The following is a 21,262-nucleotide window of genomic DNA, read 5'->3' on the forward strand; positions in this document are numbered from 1 at the left end:
ACTCAGCCACCTCAGATGCCCAAGTTAAAGAATGTATAGACTTATGCCGGGCATGGTGGCGCACGCCTTTAATCCCAGCACTCGGGAGGCAGAGCCAGGTGGATCTTTGTGAGTTCAAGGCCAGCCTGGGCTACCAAGTGAGCTCCAGGAAAGGCACAAAGATACACAGAGAAACCCTGTCTCGAAAAAACCAAAAAAAAAAAAAAAAAAAAAAAAAAAGAATGTATAGACTTTTGGGGGCTGGAGAGATGGCTTAGGGGTTAATAGCGCTGACTCTTCTTCCAGAGGACCCGAGTTCAATTCCCAGCACCCACTTGGCAGCTCACACCTCTCTGTAACTCCAGTTTCAGGGCACCTCGACACCCATGGCAAAAACACAAATGCACATAAAAATAAAAATATATTAAAAAAAAAAAAAAGAATTTATAGACTTTCCTCTAAATTTGGCCCATTGAGAGCAGAGCCCACATCCCCAGTATTGATAAAACCACTTGGCACAGGCAACACAGAATACAATAAAGACGGGAGACACAGGTGAACAGAGAAGCCTGGAGCCAGAGGAAGAGCCAGAACCCGGCTCTACCGTCCACTAGCAATGTCGCCGTTTCCTCTGAGCCTCGGGCTTCCCCACCCGGCATACTGAACAACTCATTCACAGAATTACGGGCGGAGAACAGAATGAACTCAAACTGTAAACATTCAGTAAGAGACAAGGGGATGTCACTATAATTAGGTCAGTGAATACCAAGTGAAATAATTCTCCTGAAGCTTGTTGTTTTTTGGTTTGGTTTGGTTTTGTTTTTTTAAGGGGCCAAAGAGCATCTGTTGGCTCCAATATTCCTTTAGAGAAAAAGCTAATACAGACACAAGCAAGCTCCTTAACCATGAAAACCCCGTCCCTCCAAGACCCAGTCCCTTTCCTAAGAAAGTACCTGGGGTTAGAGGTGGGGGGGGGGGCGCAGAAACAGGAGGATCTCTTTGAGTTCAAGGCCTTTCTGATCTAAAGACCCCACCAATTAATCTTCAGAATTCTCTCTTCCCAGCCCCCTTAGCCCCTGAATTCCCAAATACTAGATGTAAAAATAGCCCCCAGTGTTTTAAAATGAAGTGCCCAGGACAGAGACCCTAGGCCAGATAACACCCTAGGTTATGGTGTTGTGGTGTGGTGGGAAAACCAGCCTTCTCCAAATGCATCCCTTGGTCAACCAGCAAGGGCCCAGTGTCTCTAGGACTCAATGCAATTAGAAAAGAAAGCATCAACACACTCTTGAGAACAATCATAGATTCCAATGATCAGATTCAACCAATCTCAGACCGAAAACGTATCTCCAGCACACACATGATGGCTCAGACTATCTGTAACTCCAGTTCTAGAAGATCAGATGCCCTCTTCTGGCCTCAGCAGGTACCAAGTATGCATGTGGCGCACAGACATACATGCAGGCAAATACTCCACCACAGAAAATAAGATTACCAAGTGAGCTCCACCCCCCACCCCCACCCCCCAGAGCTGATGACCAAACCCAGCGCTCTACCACTGAGCTAAATCCCCAACCCCAAGGACATTTATCTTTCCTATTTCCTTATGAAATATTCAGATTGCTTCTTTCTTTTTTGTTTGTTTATTTTTGGTTTTTAGAGACAGGGTTTCTCTGTGTAGCTTTGCGCTTTTCTTGGAACTCTGTAAACCAGGCTGGCCTTGAACTCACAGAGATCCGCCTGCCTCTGCCTCCCGAGTGCTGGAATTAAAGGCGTGCGCCACCACGGCCGGCTCTGAGCTTTTTAAAATAAACAATCGGGCTGGTGGGATGGCCCAATGCATGGGAGCACTAACTGCCAAGCACACCAACCTGGGTTCAATCCCTAGGGTCCACATGGCTCAGGAAGGCGCCAACTCCTTCCTCTAAGATGTCCTCTGACTCCACATGTGTCCTGTGGCAGCAAGCACCCATACAAACGCACACACCAAAAAATAAACAAATGATAAAAAATAAAATAAACTTGTAGACAGACACTTGTGGTGTCTTCCATGGGTTAGAGGCTTGGCCCTACAACAGCAATGGATGAAGGTGATGGAAACGTGTTAGAAGGTTTGAAGGGTTGGAGCCAGGTGAAACAATGCATATTCCTAATCCCAGCACCCAGAAGTAGCGGCAGGAAGATCGAGAGCTCAAAGCCGGCCCTGACTACATATGGAGGCGGAAGCTAGCTTTGATTATGTGAAACCCTGTGGAGCTGAGTGGGAGGGCCTAGTTAATTCTCCTGGGATCTTGGCTAGTTCTTGGAGAGGACATTTCCGATGGCCTTGGCCCGGCCCCACCCAGCACACCACCTCGTTTGGCAGGGCAGTGATTTGCACCCATATGTTATCAAGCTATTGCGATGTGCCATGAGGTGGTGCAGCTGCGGACCGTCACTGGAGTGGAACCAAATGTCACCAACGGCATTCCATCGTGTTCTTCCAAGAGAGGCTGGTTTACTTATGTCATTCAGCAAGGAAAAGCTGACAGGAGATGCCAGCCAATTCCACAAGACCAGAAAATAAACTGAAAGGCACCAAGATGGGAAGAAATACCATAGATATTCCTAGACGTGCGTGCGGTTTACACCTATAGTGGTAGCATTCAGGAGGCTGGGGCAGGAGGCTGCCACAAGTTCAACGCCAGCCTGGGCTACAGGGTGAAACTCTGTCTCAAAAAGAAACAATAATGAAATTACTATTAGTAGCAGATAATACAACTGGCTAATTTAAAATAGCAATCTAATATATAATATATATCAGGGACCAAGGAGGTGACTCAGTGAATAAGAACACTTACTCTCTAAATGCAAGGTCCTGAGTTCAAATCCCAAGCACCCCTGTAAAAAGCCAGCTAGATCAGCATAGACATGTAACCTCCCCACTGACGGGCAGATCCTAAAGCTACCTACTGATCCAGGCTGGAGAAAATGGGAAGCTGCTCGCTCAGGAGAGAATCTGCCTTAAGATAACAAGGAAGAGACTGACAGAGCACCTGCTCTCGTGTTCTGGTCTCCAAATACTCAGTCATGGGTACTCATATCCACACGTGTGTGTGCAACACACACACACACACACACACACACACACACACACACACACACACAGCCAATTACCTAGGAATAGGTCTAGTAAGAAATGTAGGCTGTGGTGGTTAATCTTCTCTTTTTATTGCGATGATTAATCTCACTGTCAATTCGATTGGATTGAGAAACATTTAGGAGGTGAATCAAGTGTTCCCCTGGGTATGCCTGCAGGAACATTCCCAGACTCCCTGGATCCTGAGGGCTCGGAGGACTGAACGAGTTAATTCACTCATCATCGGAACGGACTACTTCGGGGTGGGAGAACTGAGCAAGGCGGGGCCTGACTGAAGACGTGGGTAACTGGAGCCCAATCCTGGGAACCGCACGTGGCGTGGCCCCTTCCCATTACAGTCACGTGCCAATCGCCCATGCGGTGAAGAAGCCCCGCCCCCCCCGTACCTCCCCCCCCATTTTCTACAACACACCAGTCCATTCGGCCGTGGACTGAATCCCCCGATACTGTGAACCGGACTAAGTCTGTCGCCCTGGAGTTGCGTCCGCGGATACTCTGGTCACAGCTACAGAAACGTAATTAACGACAAATGCTGTACATTACTATGTTATGTTCACTGAGTAGAAAATTCAGTCTTAGAAAAAGCCAGTTTTCTCTATTTTTTTTTTTTGCTTAAAAAATTTTCAGACGTATTTCATTTTACGTTGTATCTTGCCTGCCTGTATGTATGTATGTACACCCTACATGTGTGCCTGACGCCCAGGGAGATAAAGGCGAAGGCATCAGATTTGTGAACCAGAGTTGTGAATGGTTGTGAGCTATCATGTGGGTGCTAGGAACCAAACCCAGGTCCTCTGCAAGAGCAACAAGTACTCTTAACTAGTTAGCCATCTCTCCAGCCCCCAACTTTTCTTTACAATAACAGTGTTTATTTTTGTCTAGCTTTATTTGCCTGCTTATTTATTTATTTTGAGGCAGGATCTCAAAATGTAGCCTTGGTTGGCCTGGAACTCACTCTGTAAACCAGGGATGTGTCAAACTCACAAAAGATATGCCTACCTCTGCCTCCCAAGTTCTGGGACTAAAGATATTACCTCTATTCCCTGAATATAACTTTTTTTTCCCCAGGCTGACCTGGAATTTCCAATCCTCCTACCTCGGTCTCCTGTAGTGCTAAGATTACAGAATGTGTATCAGTACATGCATCCTCACCTTTTGCCAAAATACCAACAAGATGATTCTAAATGTCATATAGAGAGCCAGGGTATGTGCAGTTCAATGATGAGGTGTTTGCCAAGCATGAGGCGGCCCTGGGTTGATCCTCACGTGCAAAATAAACAAAATTAATATGGAACCGCCAAGGGTGATAAGCCAAAGCAATCTTGAAAAAGAACAAAAGAGCCGGGTGTGATGACGCACTTCTGAAATCTCAGCACTTATGCTGAGGCAGGAGGATCGAGCACCAAGAACTCAAAAGCCAGACCCACAAACAGGCTGGTAAGCAAGATGACGCAAAGCGAAAAGCAGCTTGCTACCGAGCCTGATGCCCTGAGTCCGTCCGTCTCCAGGACCCACAGAGGGGAAGGAGAGAACTGATTCCAGCAAGTTGTCTTGCCATGCACATACTCCTGTGGTCATTCTCAAGCCCAAGCACACACGATAAATAAGTAACAAGTGTACACAAAATAGTTAACAGGACAAAAAAAGTGGAAAGACTGTTGCACAACAAGTCCTATTACAAAGTTGCCAACAGTGTGCCCTTTAAGCTTCAGGTAAGACTGGCCAAAGGGACAGATTCCTGTGCCTAGAAACAGAGCAGAGCGCAGCAAGTAAGCACGGGCACCTGAGGCCGGTGCTGTGGAGAGAGGCTACCTTTCATCCACATGTTTTTGTCCCTGTTTTTGTTTTTAAAAGATCTTGACCCCTATTCTTTTACCAAACACAAAAATCAATTCCAGATGAAGTCGAGGTGTAAACGTGAAAGTCAATGAGAAGATTTTTCAGGGGGGAAAAAAAAAAGGTATGAGCATCTTCATGACCTTAGAGAAGGTAAAAAACAAACAAACAAACAAACAACTCTCAAATATGATGCAAGAGGAGCTGATATACAAAGAAAGGTACATAGTGTCTGTAAAAACAAAGAACTGTAGGGCTCTGTGGCAGTGCCTGGGGTCCCAGCTCCTTGGGAGGTGACAGAGGATCGCTTGAGCCTAGAATCTGCAGACAGCCTTGGCAATACAAGACCTGAAGCTCCCATCTCAAACAAAACAAAATAAAACCAACTGTACTCAGACAGAGATTTTCTGTGTAGCTGTCCTGAAACTCACTCTGTAGACCAGGCTGGCCTCGAACTCAGAGATCTGCTGTCTCTGCCTCCCGAGTGCTGGGATTAAAGGTGTGCGCCACCACACCAGGCTATACTTTTTTTTTTTTTTTATTAAGATTTATTTATTTAGTATACAGAAGAGGATGTCAGATCTCATTATAGATGGTTGTGAACCACCATGTGGTTGCTGGGAATTGAACTCAGGACCTCTGGAAGAACAGTCGGTGCTCTTAACCTCTGAGCCATCTCTCCAGACTTTTTTTTTTTTTTTTTTTTTTGAAGACAGGGTCTCACTACATAACCCTGGATGATCTAGAACTCACTATATAGATCAGGCTGACCTAAAATTCACAGAGAACCACCTGCCTACACCTTTTGAGTGCTGGGATTTTTTTTTTTTCAAGACAGGGTTTCTCTTGTGTAGCTTTGAGCCTCTCCTGGAACTAACTCGGCAGCCCAGGCTGGCCTCGAACTCACAGAGATCCACCTGCCTCTGCCTCCCAAGTGCTGGGATTAAAAGCGTGCGTCACCACTGCCCGGCGAGTGCTGGGATTTTAAAAGCATGCGCCACCACACCTAGCTAAAACATCATTTTAACTACGTAAAAGACAATACAGTCTGGGCTCCATGGTACCTGCCTCATAATCTCAGCCGTGAGAGGCTGGAACAGGAGCATCATGAAGCTGAGGCCAGCATAGACTAGACGAGACCCTGTCTCGACAAAATAATAATACAAGCGAGGGAAATTTTAAAACTTGTGCAGGGCACAGAAACACATGTCTGCAATTAGGAGACTAAGGCGGTGGAATGCCAGGTTCAGGGCCTTGCATACCCGTGGCAGCATGGCTGAAATGAGCATGAAAACCCTGGCTATGGAAGAGGCACCATCTAAAACCAAGACAACGGCACTGACCAAAACAGAACCGACACACAGCCGCGTGCCCAACCATCTCCAAACGCTAGGACTGGAGGCATGCATCATTCATTACACGTGGCTTACATACGTATATAGCCTTTAACCTAGCAGCTACCAGACTGCCTGTCAATCAGTATCATAAACAAATCAACTGCGAAGTATTCGCTCAATGGAAACCTATACAGCCGTGAACTAAATCTATGACCACACACGACAAATATTATGAACTGCCTAAGTACAAGAGGACATCCAGTACGATTCCATGGACATGCAGTTAGAAGAGAGGTAGGACACAGCTGTGCCGTCAAAATAACAGCAGCAAAGAGAGTCTGGATGGGAACATAAGAGAGAATTTGGGGTGCTGCTCTCCATGATGTGCATGGGTGTTTAAAATCGGTCAGCGCTATTAGCATATGTATACTTCAATTAAAAAAATAAGTATAGTATAGAAATGGAAACTTTCCACTTTTTATCGCCACTGCAGACCATCGCACGGACTTCTCTAGTCCCCGCGACTTGGGGAAGCTAAGAGAGGAGGGATGCTCGAGCGAGCCCAAGAGTTCAAGACCAGCCCGGAAAACATACTGAGATCCATTTCTATAAATAAAAGACAGGGCTCAAATGAGGAACAGATGGCCAGGAGACAAAAGCTTGATTTTAAAACAGTAGAGGAGTCTCCAGCCAGAGCTGTAGCCTGGACAGCTGGTCATGCCTCCCCCCCCCCACCTTTTTTTCTTTCCTCTCTCTCTCTCTCTTTTTTTTTTTTTGGCATGGTGTGTGTGTGTGTGTGTGTGTGTGTGTGTGTGTGTGTGTGTAGATATGTGTGTGGAGGCCACAAGCTGACATCACATATCCGCCTCAGTTACTCTGTACCATACCCAGAGAGGTGGGGTCCCTCAGTTGCACCCAGAGTTCACCGATTTGTTCAGTTTCGCCCCCCAGCTTATCCCAGAGATCCTGAACACTCCCCAGTACTGGGGTTATAGTCAGGTCCCACACCTGCTCAGCACGGACGGACGGACGTGGGTGCTGGGGACCCAACCTCAGGCCCTCATGTTTTTATAGCAGACGCTTTACTCACTGAGCCGACCCCCCACCCCCCACCCCCTCCTGAACTTGGTTGGCCCGCCAGCCCAGCACGGCCCTCCTAGCAGAAGGCCTGAGTTCATGTTAGGAACACGTCTCCGACTCTGAGAAACCCTGGAGAATGGTTTCCTCACTCAGTCTGCCAGGACCGTCGGCCCCTGGGGCTTACCGTCCCAAGCTACCAGCTTCAGGTTTGCCACGGTGCTAATCTCCCTACCAGCCCAGAGACATGACATGGACATGTCCGAGGGGAGTCAGGACGAAGGACTCTGTGGTGGTCAGGTGGCAGCCGGGGGCTCCGAGCTCTGTTTTTACCTTCACAAGGGGCAGCACTGCCCAAAACACCTCAGGAAAAGGAAGCAAGGAGGAAAGAAAGCAAGGGCCAGCGAGGCGGTTGGGCAGAAAGGGCGCTGGTCACCGAGCCGGAGGCAAGAGGTGACCTCTTGAGACAACTTCCTCTGGGATAGATTTAGAACACCCAGATCTGTATGTGCCTAAAGGTTACAGCCGGGATAGATCATCTAAACCAACTGTTCTGTTCTGCTTGAGCCAGCCTGAGTTACATTGATCATCTGTGATAAACGCGCCTGTCACCCTCTCCAGAGCCTGTGCAGACGGAGACCACAATGGACAAACGTAAAAGCCCAGGAGAGGTGCAGCCACCAACACCATTATCATTCAGTGTCGAGGCTCCTCACACCTTCCTGAAGCATTGACATACACAGGCTGTCTAGACATGACGGCTCACACCCATAATCCCAACATCTAGGAGGTAGAGGCCGAAGGATTAATGTGAGCTTAAGGCCAGCCTGGGCTACAGGGTAAGATCTTGTCTCAAAACGAAAACAAAAGGGGGGAAAAAAAGACTATTGACAGAGATGGAAGCAGGTTAGCTAGCTTATACATTAATAATCTGAAGGATGGTAGAACCATCTAATTGGGTCTTCCTGTTAAGACCAAAAAACAAAAAACAAAAACAAAAAGCAACTGTACCAGTTATTCTGACCAAATGGTCTGGCATGCCATTAGCCAGCCGACTTCCTCTTCCACATGTATAGTTTCCATAAATTTCAATCCAGTCACTCTAATTCATACCCACTGGCATGGCCATCATCACAACCACAGATGGGGTGTGGTAGCACACACCTGGAATAACAAGGCCAAGGCAGGAGAGAACTGGCAAGTTCTAGACCAGCCTGGACTTTATAATGAAACCCTGTTTCAAACAAGAATAAACACGAAAGCCCAAGACACAAAATTAAATAAGGAAAATACTTAGAGCCAAAAACAAACTAAAAACCAAAAAACACAACAGACCATAAGAAACGCAAGTGTAGATGAGGCGCAATCGAAACGCTCATACGGAGCTTACTGATATAAAAGATACATTTGATGGAGGAACAGGTTGGCAGTTAATGGTTAGTCACCTTATACTTCTTATGAGTGTCTCCCACAAGTTCACATGTTGGAAATTCAATATCTCAGTATTGAAGGTGGAAAGTGGGCCTACCAGGAGGTATTTAGGTGGACCCCATAGAAATGTCTCCAGGGACTGAATTAGTTACCATGATGTCAAGTTGCTGTAAGGCAAGAGGGTGCTTGTGTTCTGCACACCCTAGCTTGGTCTTCCTCTCTCTGCCATGAGCAGGAGCACATATCGAACAGACACCTACGCTACGCTGTGGGACTCGACAGTCTCAAAACCATGAAGCGAAATAAACCTTTTCTTCGTACGTTACTCAAGGGCCAGGCAGTCTGTCACAGCAAGAGAAAACACACGAAGATGCCCTAAGACCCACCCCTAAGACTCAAGAGAAATGGATAGTCATAAAAACATGTACAGCCAGGCAGTGGTGGCACACGCCTTTAATCCCAGCACCTGGGAGGCAGAGCCAGGCGGATCTCTGTGAGTTCGAGGCCAGCCTGGGCTACCAAGTGAGTTCCAGGGCAGGCACCAAAACTACACAGAGAACAGAAAAACAAAACAAACAAAAAACTTGTACATAAACATTCACTGCATTATTCATAACAGCTAAAAGGCGGAAACCACCAAAAATGTCCATCAGTGGATAAACGGATAAACAAAACATGGTCATTCAATACAAAAAAAATGAAGGGAAAATACAGTCAGGAGCTGCAGGGTTCCTGGGTGACAGTAGTCTAGAATTCGATAGTAGTGATAATTACAAAACATCGATATTAAAAAAAAATACAAAAAACAACCCACCGAACTGTATACCTTAAATAGCGTGTTTTGTTGCATGAATTTTATTTTAACTAAAAAAAAAAGGAATATAGCCCAGCTGGTAGAAAACTTGGCTGGCATGTGTGAAGGCCTTGGTTTAATCTCCAGTGCCACAAATTAATTAATTAATTACCTAATTAAATTAATTTAAAAGTGTCAATAACTCCTAAGAAAACGGATCACATAGGTTCACCCTCACCCTGGTTTTCAATTCCCCAAGGCTTCTCATCATCCTAAATCGCCAAATCCCAATCTCCCCAGGGCCTCCCAGGCACCGACGACTTGGCCCTAGGGGCCACCGCCAACTCTTCCACCACTGTCTACCCTGTCGATTAAGTTGAAATGTCCAGTGTGTCCCCCAGGCCTTGTCCCTTGCTCAACTCACAGCCGAGACTATTCTTTTCCACGGCTGACTCTTAAAAAGAAACACTTCTCTTTTTTTCTTTTTGGTTTTTTGAGACAGGGTTTCTCTGTGTAGCTTTGTGCCTTTCCTGGATCTCGCTCCATAGACCAGGCTGGCCTCGAACTCACAGAGATCCTCCTGCCTCTGCCTCCCGAGTGCTGGGATTAAAGGCGTGCGCCACCACAAGCGGCCAATTTTTTTTTTTTTTCATTTCTGTGTCTCTGTGGATGTATGCTGGTGCCTGCAGAGGCCTGAAGAGGGGGTCAAATCCACTGGAGCTGGAGTTACAGGTGGTTGTGAGCAGCCCCGATGTAAAGGCTGAGAAACAAACTCAGGCCTCTGTAGGAGCAGCAAGGGCTCTTTACGACTGAGCCGTCTCCCGAGGCCCCCAGAGTTGATTGCTATCACTCAGCTATCTGTTTAAATGCCTTCTCTCAGCCCGAGAGGACTTCCCTGACGACCCTGTCTTATAGCCCTACCACACTCGACCCATCACCATGCTTTATTCCTTCCAAGTCTTTTTCAATCGCTGGAAAGATAGGCGGTTACGTTCTTTATGGCCTGTTGTCCTAGTAAAGAGGGCAAGGGCCTTGTCACTTGAGTCTCGGCCTACCACGTCCTTTCTTCTAGAAAGAATGGAGTTAGTGAAGGACTTTCTACCGCATCGGAAACACCATCTGCTACCTGGTGGAAGGTTCAAAATGCTAAGCCACGGCTGGACCCCGCAGGCTCTCAAGAGTTAACAGGCATTTGCTGAACACAGACAGTGTGGCAAGCCCCACCAGAGGCCTGTCCAGAACCCTGAGGAAGAAGGCGGCATAATCCCTCCCCCTTGAACACATGAAAGTCTTTTAGGGGTCATGAAGCACCCAGTGTTTACCCAGCAACCCACAAACAAACGCCAAGGAGAGATCTGGAATTGCATTGCTGATCTGAAACTGTGCTGGCAAACATCCTCTGATAGAGCTTCTCAGGACTTTGCGATCTGACCTGTTCTCCACAATCAGACGGTTGCAGCTTACACCTGCTCCAACCTCCTCCAGGCAGGGAGGACATTCTTTCCTGAAGCAGCTGCAAGTCTAAATGGGCAGGTAGTGACGACCTCCCTGTCCCTTCTCCTACCCCACCTGGCAGCACTTACCCACGAGGAGTTTGACGTCTCGGACTGTGAAATCTGGGTCTGGCATCCTGCAGAAAGACAAGCATGAATGTTTGGTTGCAAAATAAATAAATATGCGCTGGAGAGATGGCTCAGCGGTTAAGAGCACTAGATGCTCTTTCAGAAGACCTGGCTTCAATTCCCAGCACCGCACTACAGCTCACAACTCCAGTTCCAAAGCTTCTGACACCCTCACACAGACATTATGTAGGCAAAACACCAATGAACACAAAATGAAAATAAAAATAAATAAATAAAAAATAAATAAACCACAGAGCTAGAGTCTACCCTGAGGCCAGGGTGGAGGCACCATTTTTCCAAAAGGGGTTCCTTGTTCTATGCTGGGGAATATGAGATAACCCAGAAGGCAAATCTGGAAAAGCAGGTAAGCACCTCAAGGGAGGTCACCTAGAATCATTGAGTATGCCCCCCTACTATAAGAAAAAGACCAAATCTGTGCCCCAGGGGAGGATGGGGCATCACTGGCCAACTCTACAGCAGGGAAAATTGAAGCGTGGTGTCAAGGACCAAATGCCTGCTTTAATTTAGGGTCTCTCTCTCCCTTTAGAAAATACCTTCCAGCTGGGCGGTGGTGGTGCACACCTTTAATCCCTGCACTCGGGAGGCAGAGGCAGGCAGATCTCTGCAGGCCAGCCTGGTCTACAGAGGGAGTTCCAGGACAGCCAGGGCCACACAGAGGGAAAAAAAATTTTTTTTTTCCATACAGAGTTGTATGGAAAGCAGGAGAGACAATTTATACCCAGAGGGAACATTCTGAGGACTCAAACAGGGAGACTATGAGTTCCAAGCCATCCTTGGCTGCACAGCAATAAACTATCTCAATAAGTAAATAGATAAAATAAATAAAGTCAGAGTCAGAAAACAGAGCGTCACACCTTTATGGACTGTGGCGTATGCCTACAATCCCAGCACTTAGGAAGGGAAGGCAGGAGAAACACATGATCAAGGTCATCCTTTACCACACACTTAAGTATGAGGCCAGCCTGGGCTCTCGAAACACAAAAATAAAACAAAACAAAACTACTGGGAGGCACACATGGTGTCACAGCCTTTAATCCCAGTACTCAGAAAGAGGCGAGAAGATCTCTGAGTTTGAGGCAGCCTGGTCTACCTAGCAAGCTCCATGCCAGTCAGGACTGCATAGTGAAGATGATGCTGAAAGTCTCATGCCTCTGGTGGGAACATACGTGAACAAGCCTGGCAACAGATGCTGGAGAGGGAGGTGGCCTATTCTTCCCTATCCTTGCCCAAGGAGTGGAACCTGTTCTTCCAGCCTGCCTCCATCTCTCTCCAGCCCAGAACACTGGCAGTTCTCCTCCAGAATATCAGATAGATAGAGGCAGGCAGGGAAAGGGGGAGGAAACACACACACACACCCCTTCATAGAAGGAGACCCATTTCCCACACATTGGGAGTATGTTGAGAAAACATGCATCCTGGTGCTCCAGTCTAAGCTCAGCGGACGGCCAGTCCTTTCACTACCCACACTCTGATTTAAGGAAAAGAGGAACAATGCTCGGTAGGAAGTTGCTACATGGGACCAGGATAGACCAGAAGGGGGTGAGAGATCCATCACTACTTAAATGACCAGGATAGATGGGGACGGGAGAAATCCATCACCGTTTAAATGCCCTAGGACTTCTCTCCCCAATTCCTGAAAAACATCATTTTGGACAGTTTTTCTCCTCGAGCAGATCTTAAACAAGGAGAAGCTATTCTCAGATTTTAGGAAAAGGTCCTTCTAGAAGGGCTGAGTAGGGAGAAGACGTCAGGAGAGAACCCATCCCGAGCTAGAAACTGTGACAGGGAGGAGGAAGATCAGGGAAGAGAGCGTTAATTTAGCAACTTACTTGATTCCTAGTCCATCCTTGTCCCGAAAAACCAGGGGAACCCTGAGAGCTTCTCTCTGTACGTACTCATAGTTAAAATCTGTTTGGATATTTGAATAAAAAAAAACAATTACTTGGTTAAATTATTGAGAAGCAAATGACCCACAACCCATTGGTGAGGGGAAAAACAATAAAGAAGGCATATACACTAGATATAGGTACCAGCTAGATGGAGGAAAAAAAAAACCTCCGGAGAAATAAAATAAGACGATAGATAAGGCAAAGCCAAGCAGTATCCTCCATCAGCTCTTCTGCCTTACTCATTCTCTGCATGCCCCACGGGTCCCAACTTGTCAATGAACAGCCCAAGGCCAGCCAGGGCTGGGGAGGAGATTTATCAAGAACTCTATACTGAAAACTCACCAGCTACTGTTGAGAAATAGGGACACACAAACACATGCCAGGCTGAGTTGAGACCGAAAAAAAACCTGCGAAACTAAAGCATGCTACCTGGGAGGATCTGAAGCCCCATAGAGACCAGGAGGAGGGTTCTCATTGTAGCTGAACATCAGTGAAAATCTTATTGTAATATCCTGCATAGTGAAGGGGAGAGGGGGAAAGCCGGTTTCCCTGGAAACTATGTATTTGGTGCCAAAATAACTAGAGAACCGGGCACAGCTTTGTTGTCTTCCTATAGTGAAATTCTGCTGGAGCCCATCATAATACTTGCTTCAACTGGATAACCAGGAGGGATGAACTGGCGAACTGTAAAGACAGAGCACAGGAAGCCCCCACCCTCACACACACACCCAAAAATTCACCAGTTTTCTATTTGCAGTTTGCATGGTACAGACTCCCACCCACAAAATCCTATCCAAAGCCCCTCTGTCTTTGCCTGTTTCTTCCCTCCCTCAATGCCCAAACCAGTGTGGCTCTGACCGAACCATCTCCCTGATGATGGAGGTGAGGGGTGCTGAGACACACCCTCTTTCCTCCCCAAATCAGCTGACTAACTCAAGGCACCAAGAGCACAGGGTCCTCTCTCCCATCTGGTCAGAAAGGAGAAAGATCTAGAGTCCTCGAGTCCTGGAGCTAACTGAAGCCTCAGGGAAACAGTTCACCAGGGCAGCCTTGGGGGAGGAGGAGGCCAGAGCCACAGGCTCCGAAGAGAGAGAGAACAAAACCCAGATCGGGGAAAGCCCTGACCCCGGAGGCTCCGATCCCCAGGGGCTCCCAGTGAATGGGGATTCCTCCGGATTTAAAGGAGGAGATGTTTGCGAAGCTTCTATTTTGAAGCCATGCTAAGGGTTCCCTCTGTATTTCAGCTCCTCCTTCCAGTTTGGGGGTCAGATCTGAATGAACAAGCAAAACCCCCGAAGCCCTCTTCCTTTGAAAGGAGCCAGGACATCAGTAGAAGGATGCCCTTTAGAGTTCCCTAGATGGTAACCTTCCCAGCCCACACACCCCCCACTCCCCGCCCACCCCCACAGTTTCAGCTTCCACAAATGGGCCTGAGAAAAAGCTCCCAAATCCTGGCCTGAGGATTCCTGACTAGGAAGAGTTTGCATACTGTTTTCTCATAGGTTCTGCCAAGCTCCGTAAAGCGGAGGAAGAAAAGGAGAATTAAAATCCCGTTTATACAGAGAAAATAAAAATGCAGTTGGGGGCTGGCACCCTGCTTTGGGGCGAAATTTCTTGGGAAAGAAAAAAATTTTTTTTTTCTTCTTCCCTCCCCCCACTTCTCCCTAACTCCACCAGAGCCCCAGGAGGCGATGAGCACAAAAGAGAAACTTCAAAAATGCAAAGCCCGGACAGTCTCCTCCAGGGCTAACTCTAGGCCTCAAGCCACTCAACCAGAACCTGCGGGAGGGAGGCACTTCCCCTGCCGTCCGCTGGCTGAGAGGACAGGGGTTTCCAAGGGGGATGGGGAAAACACAAAATGGAAAATGAGTAATTGAAGGGAAACTTTAAAAAAAAAAAAAATCCACACACCCTAGGAAGGCTTGGGCAAGCAAGGGCTGCTCCCCCAGCCAAGAAAGGTTCTGGGACCAGGGTCCACATAGGACCCCCAGGATGTTGGCTGGGGAGGTTCAGGGCTCCTAAAGCCTCCCCTCAAACAGGAGCATCATGAGGCACACATCTAAGAAACGCTCCCGGGCCATACTGTCAGTAGGAGAGCCTGGGAGAAACCCAAAGCCAGGAGGTCCCCTCCAAAACCGGAGCTTGCCCAACCAACTTCTGCTCTACCCAGGGAAGGCTAAGAGCAAACAGCGCTCTCCTCTCAGGCATGGGAAAAGACCCTGTTTCCAGAGGGGTACCTAAGTCTTCCATTCAAATTGCCAAGGGGCAGAGATTTTTATCTTTAGGCCTGATGGGATAATTCATCACATTTATAACCTAGACCCCACTATTTGGACTGACTCTCACGGTTGGAGCGCTAGAGGCCTCAAGCTTGGGAATGCGGGAGGGTGTAGAGCCAACAACTCCCAACAGCCCACCTAGTCCCTTCTCCAATCCCGCAGGGCAGGGCCCAGGGAGGACCGACCCCAAGGCTCAGACGGAAGCCTCGAAGGGGCGTAACCCCGACCGAAGGTGCTGCTACCTCCAGTCCCGAAGCCCGTTCCAGTTCATAACCCTCAGGGTCCAGGATGACAGGGGTTTGTATGGGTGGCTTCAAGCATACAGCCCTCACCCCGATGTTCCCAAGGACATCGAGAAGGCTCCTGCCAGGCACTGCACCTCTCGCAGGGAGCGCAACCGGCTTGGGAGAGGAAGGATGCTGCGCTCACGTCCTCCCTCAGTCCCAGTATCTGTCCCCGGGTCCCTCTCAATCGGCTAGCCCCTTGGCAATGACCACCCTAGTGTTAGTGATGGGTACAATCAGGGCCTAGGCCCACGTCAGGCCCAGCCTTCTTCCTGCCTGCCCTCCTCCCTTACCAACCCCCCCACCCCCAGTGCTCCATCTCGTTTCGTCACCGGATCCCCTGGAATGGGGGACGCGGGCGCGAAATACGAACCCAGCCACAGGCAGCTCCCTCCCCACGTGCGCGCTGGCCCTCTGCACAGAGTGCAGCCCCGGAGAGGGGGCGCCTCACCTTTGCCCTCCATGGCATGCACGAAGTCCCCCTGGTAGAGCTGGCTACGGAGCTTCTCCTCCAGGCTGAAGCCACGGACGCTGACGATTTCCTCCACGTCCGACAAGTCCTCGTTTTCGTCGTATCTCTGGCGGTCAATCGCACGCTGCGGGGACCCAACCAGAGAACCCGGGACATTACTGAGAGGACTTGGGGGGGCTCCTCTCACCCTGGGCCCACCACAAACAGGTGCAAGAGCCGCGCGTCCACTGCACCCCAGCACTGCAATCCGAGCAACTTTGCGCAAATGCCAAAAGATGCTGAAAAGCAGAAAAAGGGGGCTCACACCCCCCAAGGCCCAGCTGTCTGTACACGAAGCACTCGCTTCCTGCATCGTTTGAAGCCGTGGAAATGCTATTTGGGGGCTTTCCTTGGCCCCCACCCCAGTGATGTCCCGAGCTTTGCCCGCTCCACAGGGAGCCTGGTTATGTAACCCCTGAAGGGGGCTCGGGGCATGAGCTGGCGGGGCAGATGTAGGCCCCGAGAGAAGCCGCTGCAGCGCCCGGCTCTGCGGTAACAGCAGCCCCGGCGGCCACAGCGGCCAACCCGGGAAGCCGGAACCCGGGGCCGGCGGCATTTCTAAGGCTGGAGCCGCTCCGGAGCCGCTGGAAAGCTGGAAAGCTGAAACGGAAGGGTTGAGACCCTAGCCGCCCCCGCCGACCGACCGCTAGTGCAAGAGGAGGAGGAGAGGGGGGAAGGTTAAGAGCTTGGGGAGAGAGAGAGGCAGCTGGCCCACCACAAAGCTTCCATCAGAGACCCCAAAACGCACCAGCAGCTGCCTCATCTCCCCACGAGCGCGCGCGCACACTCACTTCCTAAGGAGTCTCCCCCACCACTCCCCGCATCCCTCTTCCTCCTCCCTCCGCCGCCCAGCACCGAGCCCCGCAGCCCCCCAGATCCCGGGCGAACCCCGGAGCCCGCTCAGCCCCCTCCACGCCTTTCGGCGCTACCTCCTCCCCACATAAGTGTCTGAGACCCTGAGCCTCACAAGAGACTGGAGGAGTAAGCTGCTTGCTTCCTTTTGCATGCAATTTATTATTTTTTTTCCGGTCCTCTTGCAAAATACAGAAAAGGAAAGGAAAGGCAGCAAAGAGACAACCAAAATAAATAAATAAATAAATCGATCATATATCAGATACAGATTTGGGGAAAAAAAAAAAGCTACACACCAATCTTCTTCCAGAGTCTTTCTCTGCCTCCATTTTTTTAGGAGAGTTCACCAATTAATTGTCAACACTCCTGCCCCCTGCATTTTGGCGGAGGAGGGGGGAAGGAGGGAAGACAAGAAAAGAAACCAAAAAATAAATAAATAGAGCAAGCCAGAGCCGATATCTACAAAGTTTTGCACCAACACTTAAGCAGATCCGTTTGCAAAGTCCTAGGAAACCATTTTCAGCAGTTGTGGGGGGGGGGAGGCGTCGACGTCATAATCCCCGGAACGTAAACATTGTTGCAGATCGCGCTCGGAGCTCGCGGCGGGGCTAGTTGGGGAGAAGGGGGGCTCGGGTTGGGGGTGTCGGGGACCACAGCCGTAGGAGGTGTGGGGCCAGAAGGGAGCCTGGGACGCACCCGGCGCCGTTAGCGCCTTGGCTTCGCTGTTTTGTTGTTGGGTCACGAGTGCGCCTCTGCACGCAGGCGCCGCCGCCGCCCGGGAGCTGACTTTTGGAGGGCTGAGTTGCAGGCGGCGGGCGCATCCCAGAGATGGCGGGGCAGGGAGGGAGGGAAAGGGAGGAGGGGGGTGGGGAGGGAGGTGCAGATTTGCACGGATGGCCTCAGCGGGAGGCACGGAAATGCTAGCCGAGCCTGCTGGCGTGAAAGCCCCCGGGGCCTGGCACCCCCCAAAACGACCCCCCACCTCTGCCCCTGCCCCCTTACTCGGATTACCCACGGCTGCCCCTCTCTTCCTGAGTCTACCCCTCCTCATTACCTGTGCTGGCGACCTAGATTCAAAGTATTTTGTACGTATAATTTCTTTTTTCTGTGTTTGCTTTCCTACTGCATGCCTTGGGGGGGGAGGGGCCAGCTTGCCCAGACCCCTATCCATTTGCGAACCTGCCATATGGAGGAGGCATCTGAGGGGCTCAGGAAGAAATTGGTGCAGCTCTGTATCTGTAGAGACTGCCTAACTTTTAAGCTCCCGAGACTGAAATAATAACACACACGCACAGGTACAGGAAATACAGCCAGTCCACAGCCTTTTCAGACTGCATCTGACCGGAAGACGGCCTTTCATTCATTCATTCGGACAGCCTGGCTGGAAGAGCTCTGAAATAAGTTGGGCGAGAAAAGAAAAAAAAAAAAAGTCTCTATACTCGCCGAGAAGAGATAAATCGATACACAGGAGGGGAAGAGAATCGGAGTCAGCGTCTCTAATGCCGCTCACAAGCAGGCGAAAGGTAAGCTCCTTGTGTGGCAATTTAAGAGTAAAGTGGGGGTGTTCGTGACTTTCTGAGGTAGCACACCTAGATTAATCCATATTGTTTCTCAGCAGAGGTAGGGGCACCCTCTAAATATGTACAGAGTATCAGATCCCCTGATGCTCCTCTGTCCCCTTGAGTAGTGCAGAATTGGTCCTGAGTGATCCTGTAATTCCAACATGGACAAATCAGGTCCATTTTAGCTATGAGAAAAGCTGGCCCTAAACTCAGTTCCCACCCAGCAGCCTCTTGTGCCCTGCTAGGCCTAATGACAGCACCAGGGATACTCTGAGAGATCGCTGCGATGGCCAATGGCAGCTTCTTGCCCAGTGCACACGTTAAAGCCGGTCAGGCTGCACATTGGGAAACCTAGCTTCAGGAAATGATGAATCTGGGTGGTTGCTGCTCTTCGTCTCTTGCCCCAGTGTCTACAAGAGCTAGCTCAGACAGATGTGGGGAGGAAGTGGCCTTGCTACCTGAGATCAGCTGTGAGCCACAACTCAGAATTGGTCACCCTAAGAGATAATGTGCTCCTCCCTCCCTCACGTTAGAATTTCCTACCCTATCGGGCTGTCCTTTTTTCTGCCTGTCCCCAAAGCTACCCTTTGAAGCTTGTTTTAATTCCATCGATACAGGTTAACGGTAGAAATCTTTTACATTCGGATGAGGCAATAAACATCAAACTTTGTCAAACTGAAATCACATCTACATTGGTTCAGCTTTCAGTTGCATCCAGGAGGCAGGCTTTCTAGCCACCCCTCTGTTGAAAACCAGGGACCAGCTGGGATGTAGTTCAGTGGTAGAATATTGGGCCTAGCAACCATCAGGTCCTGGGTTCCATACTCAACACCAAAAAAAAAAAAAAAAAAAAAAAAAAAGAACATAGATCATTTTATTTGCCTCTTGTAAGAAAATGTTTTAAAGCAAAGGTCTTGTTGCCTTGTAACTCTGTTTTGTAAACCAAGAGGCTGGGATCAAGAAGACAAAACCATTCACCCACGATCACACAGCCTGCCCTTTTCAAACATTCACCAGCTTCATTTATGCTTCAAAATGAAATAGACCTGGCTTAAAGGAGGGGGTTGGGTTGAGATTCAGTGCAAGCTTAAAGCAAAACTGTTGACTAGGACACTTGAGAGCCCCCTCCATCTCCCTCCCTGAGCCTCTCCTCTCTCCCCCTGTGGCTTCCTGGAGTCCCCGTAACCCCCCCCCCCCAAATGCTGGCACTAGGAAAAAGTCTCATGTTAGCCACCTTGGTATAAAAGCAGTTAAGTCCATCTATCACATCCATGGGGAGTTCTGGCTTGTCCAGAGTGGGATGGGGTTGTTGACTAGTCACCTGATTTAATCCCCTCCCTTTACAAACCTCAGATCTAGGAGAAGAATGGGCCAGGTGGCAGTTTGTTCCCCTTTGACTCCCCCAGAATGCCCACCCCTCTGCTGGGTCCCAGTGGTCACTCAATAAACGTTGGGCCCTTGATGGATCACCTTCTGCAACATATTTGCATTTTCTCTTTATCAGTAATTGGCAGATGAAAGGCTCTGTCCTCGCTTGAAAGAATTCCAAGCATTCGCTCCAAGTGGGGGAGGAGGTTATTTTGGACCAAAGGGGGAAGGGCCAGACCCTGGAGCTGTAACTTTGGCTGATTGTCCCGCAGGAGCTTGGACTAGGTGAAGGGAGAGAAAAGATGCACTTTTAATGAAGGAAAACACCCAAGTCAGCCCCACTGGAAACAAAGTAACAGTGACTTCCTGTACCTCCCTGCTTGGTCTGGGGAAAAGGCTCCGTGAGATCCTACCTGTCTGTGTTATACTGGTTCGATTGTTTCATCCATCCTCACAAGCTAGCTAAGCAGCTCAGTGTCCAAAGACAGACAGACAGACAGACAGACAGACAGACACACACACACACACACACACACACACACACACACACACACACACACACACACACACACACAGTGGGCTGGCTGGGAGTAGACCAACCGCTTAACAAGATGATGACTGATGCCCGATAGAGCCCTCAGAAGCCAGGGTTTCTGGACTGGGAAAAAAGTTACCATACCGTGTTACACTAGCTCTTGGCTTTCCTCTTTGTAAGGCAGGTTCCCGACCTAGCCCTAGCTAGCCTAGAACCTGCTATGTAAACCAGGCTGGTCTCCAACTCTGCAAGAGCCTCTTGCCTCTGTCTCCCAAGTCTTGGGACTATTGCAGCTTCTCGCTCCAGGCTTTGAAGAATTTACAGTGCGCAAAGCCCTTGATATCAACTGTCTCTTTAAATCTTTGCCAGTTTCTTACCCTTTATAGCTAAGGCTCAAAGAAATGCTAAGTTATTTAACCACAATGATACCGTGGTTACAGGATTTGAACCGAGAGCTTGGAGGAATCCAGGATCCATGTGCCTGGCCACTGTGTAAGCCTGCCTGTGGGATTATGACATAGAACAGATAGGAACATTATATATACCTATGCTGTCGATTACAGTTGCCCCTCATGTGTGTGTACGCGCAAGGGATGGAACCCAGTGACTCCAGAATTATAACCAAGAACTCACTCTACTATTAAAATAAACTTGTAGCGGAAATACTCAGACTTAAGCTGGGCATGGTAGTGCATGCCTGGGCAACATAATGAAAACTTGTCTCAAAAATAAAAAATGGGGCAACGG

The 21,262-nt window shown here is 49.1% G+C and overlaps 1 protein-coding gene across 11 annotated transcripts in view; it reads right to left on the minus strand.

Moving 5' to 3' along the window:
* Kdm2b (lysine demethylase 2B) overlaps window positions 1-17,595 on the minus strand; it is a 127,444-nt gene extending 109,849 nt beyond the window's left edge. For 2 of the 11 annotated variants that reach the window (XM_028885872.2, XM_028885868.2), the window contains exons 1-4: window positions 17,347-17,547; window positions 16,139-16,283; window positions 13,065-13,143; window positions 11,176-11,222 (exon numbers count right to left, since the gene is read on the minus strand). In XM_028885872.2, coding sequence (XP_028741705.1) covers window positions 11,176-11,222; window positions 13,065-13,143; window positions 16,139-16,283; window positions 17,347-17,379 — 304 coding nt within the window. In that variant the 5' untranslated portion in view covers window positions 17,380-17,547. The other 9 variants (XM_028885866.2, XM_028885865.2, XM_037198700.1 and 6 more) reach the window with 8 other exon arrangements.
* Window positions 17,596-21,262: the final 3,667 nt, after the last annotated feature.

This window comes from Peromyscus leucopus, chromosome 23, assembly GCF_004664715.2.
Source record: "Peromyscus leucopus breed LL Stock chromosome 23, UCI_PerLeu_2.1, whole genome shotgun sequence".
Taxonomy (NCBI): domain Eukaryota; kingdom Metazoa; phylum Chordata; class Mammalia; order Rodentia; family Cricetidae; genus Peromyscus; species Peromyscus leucopus.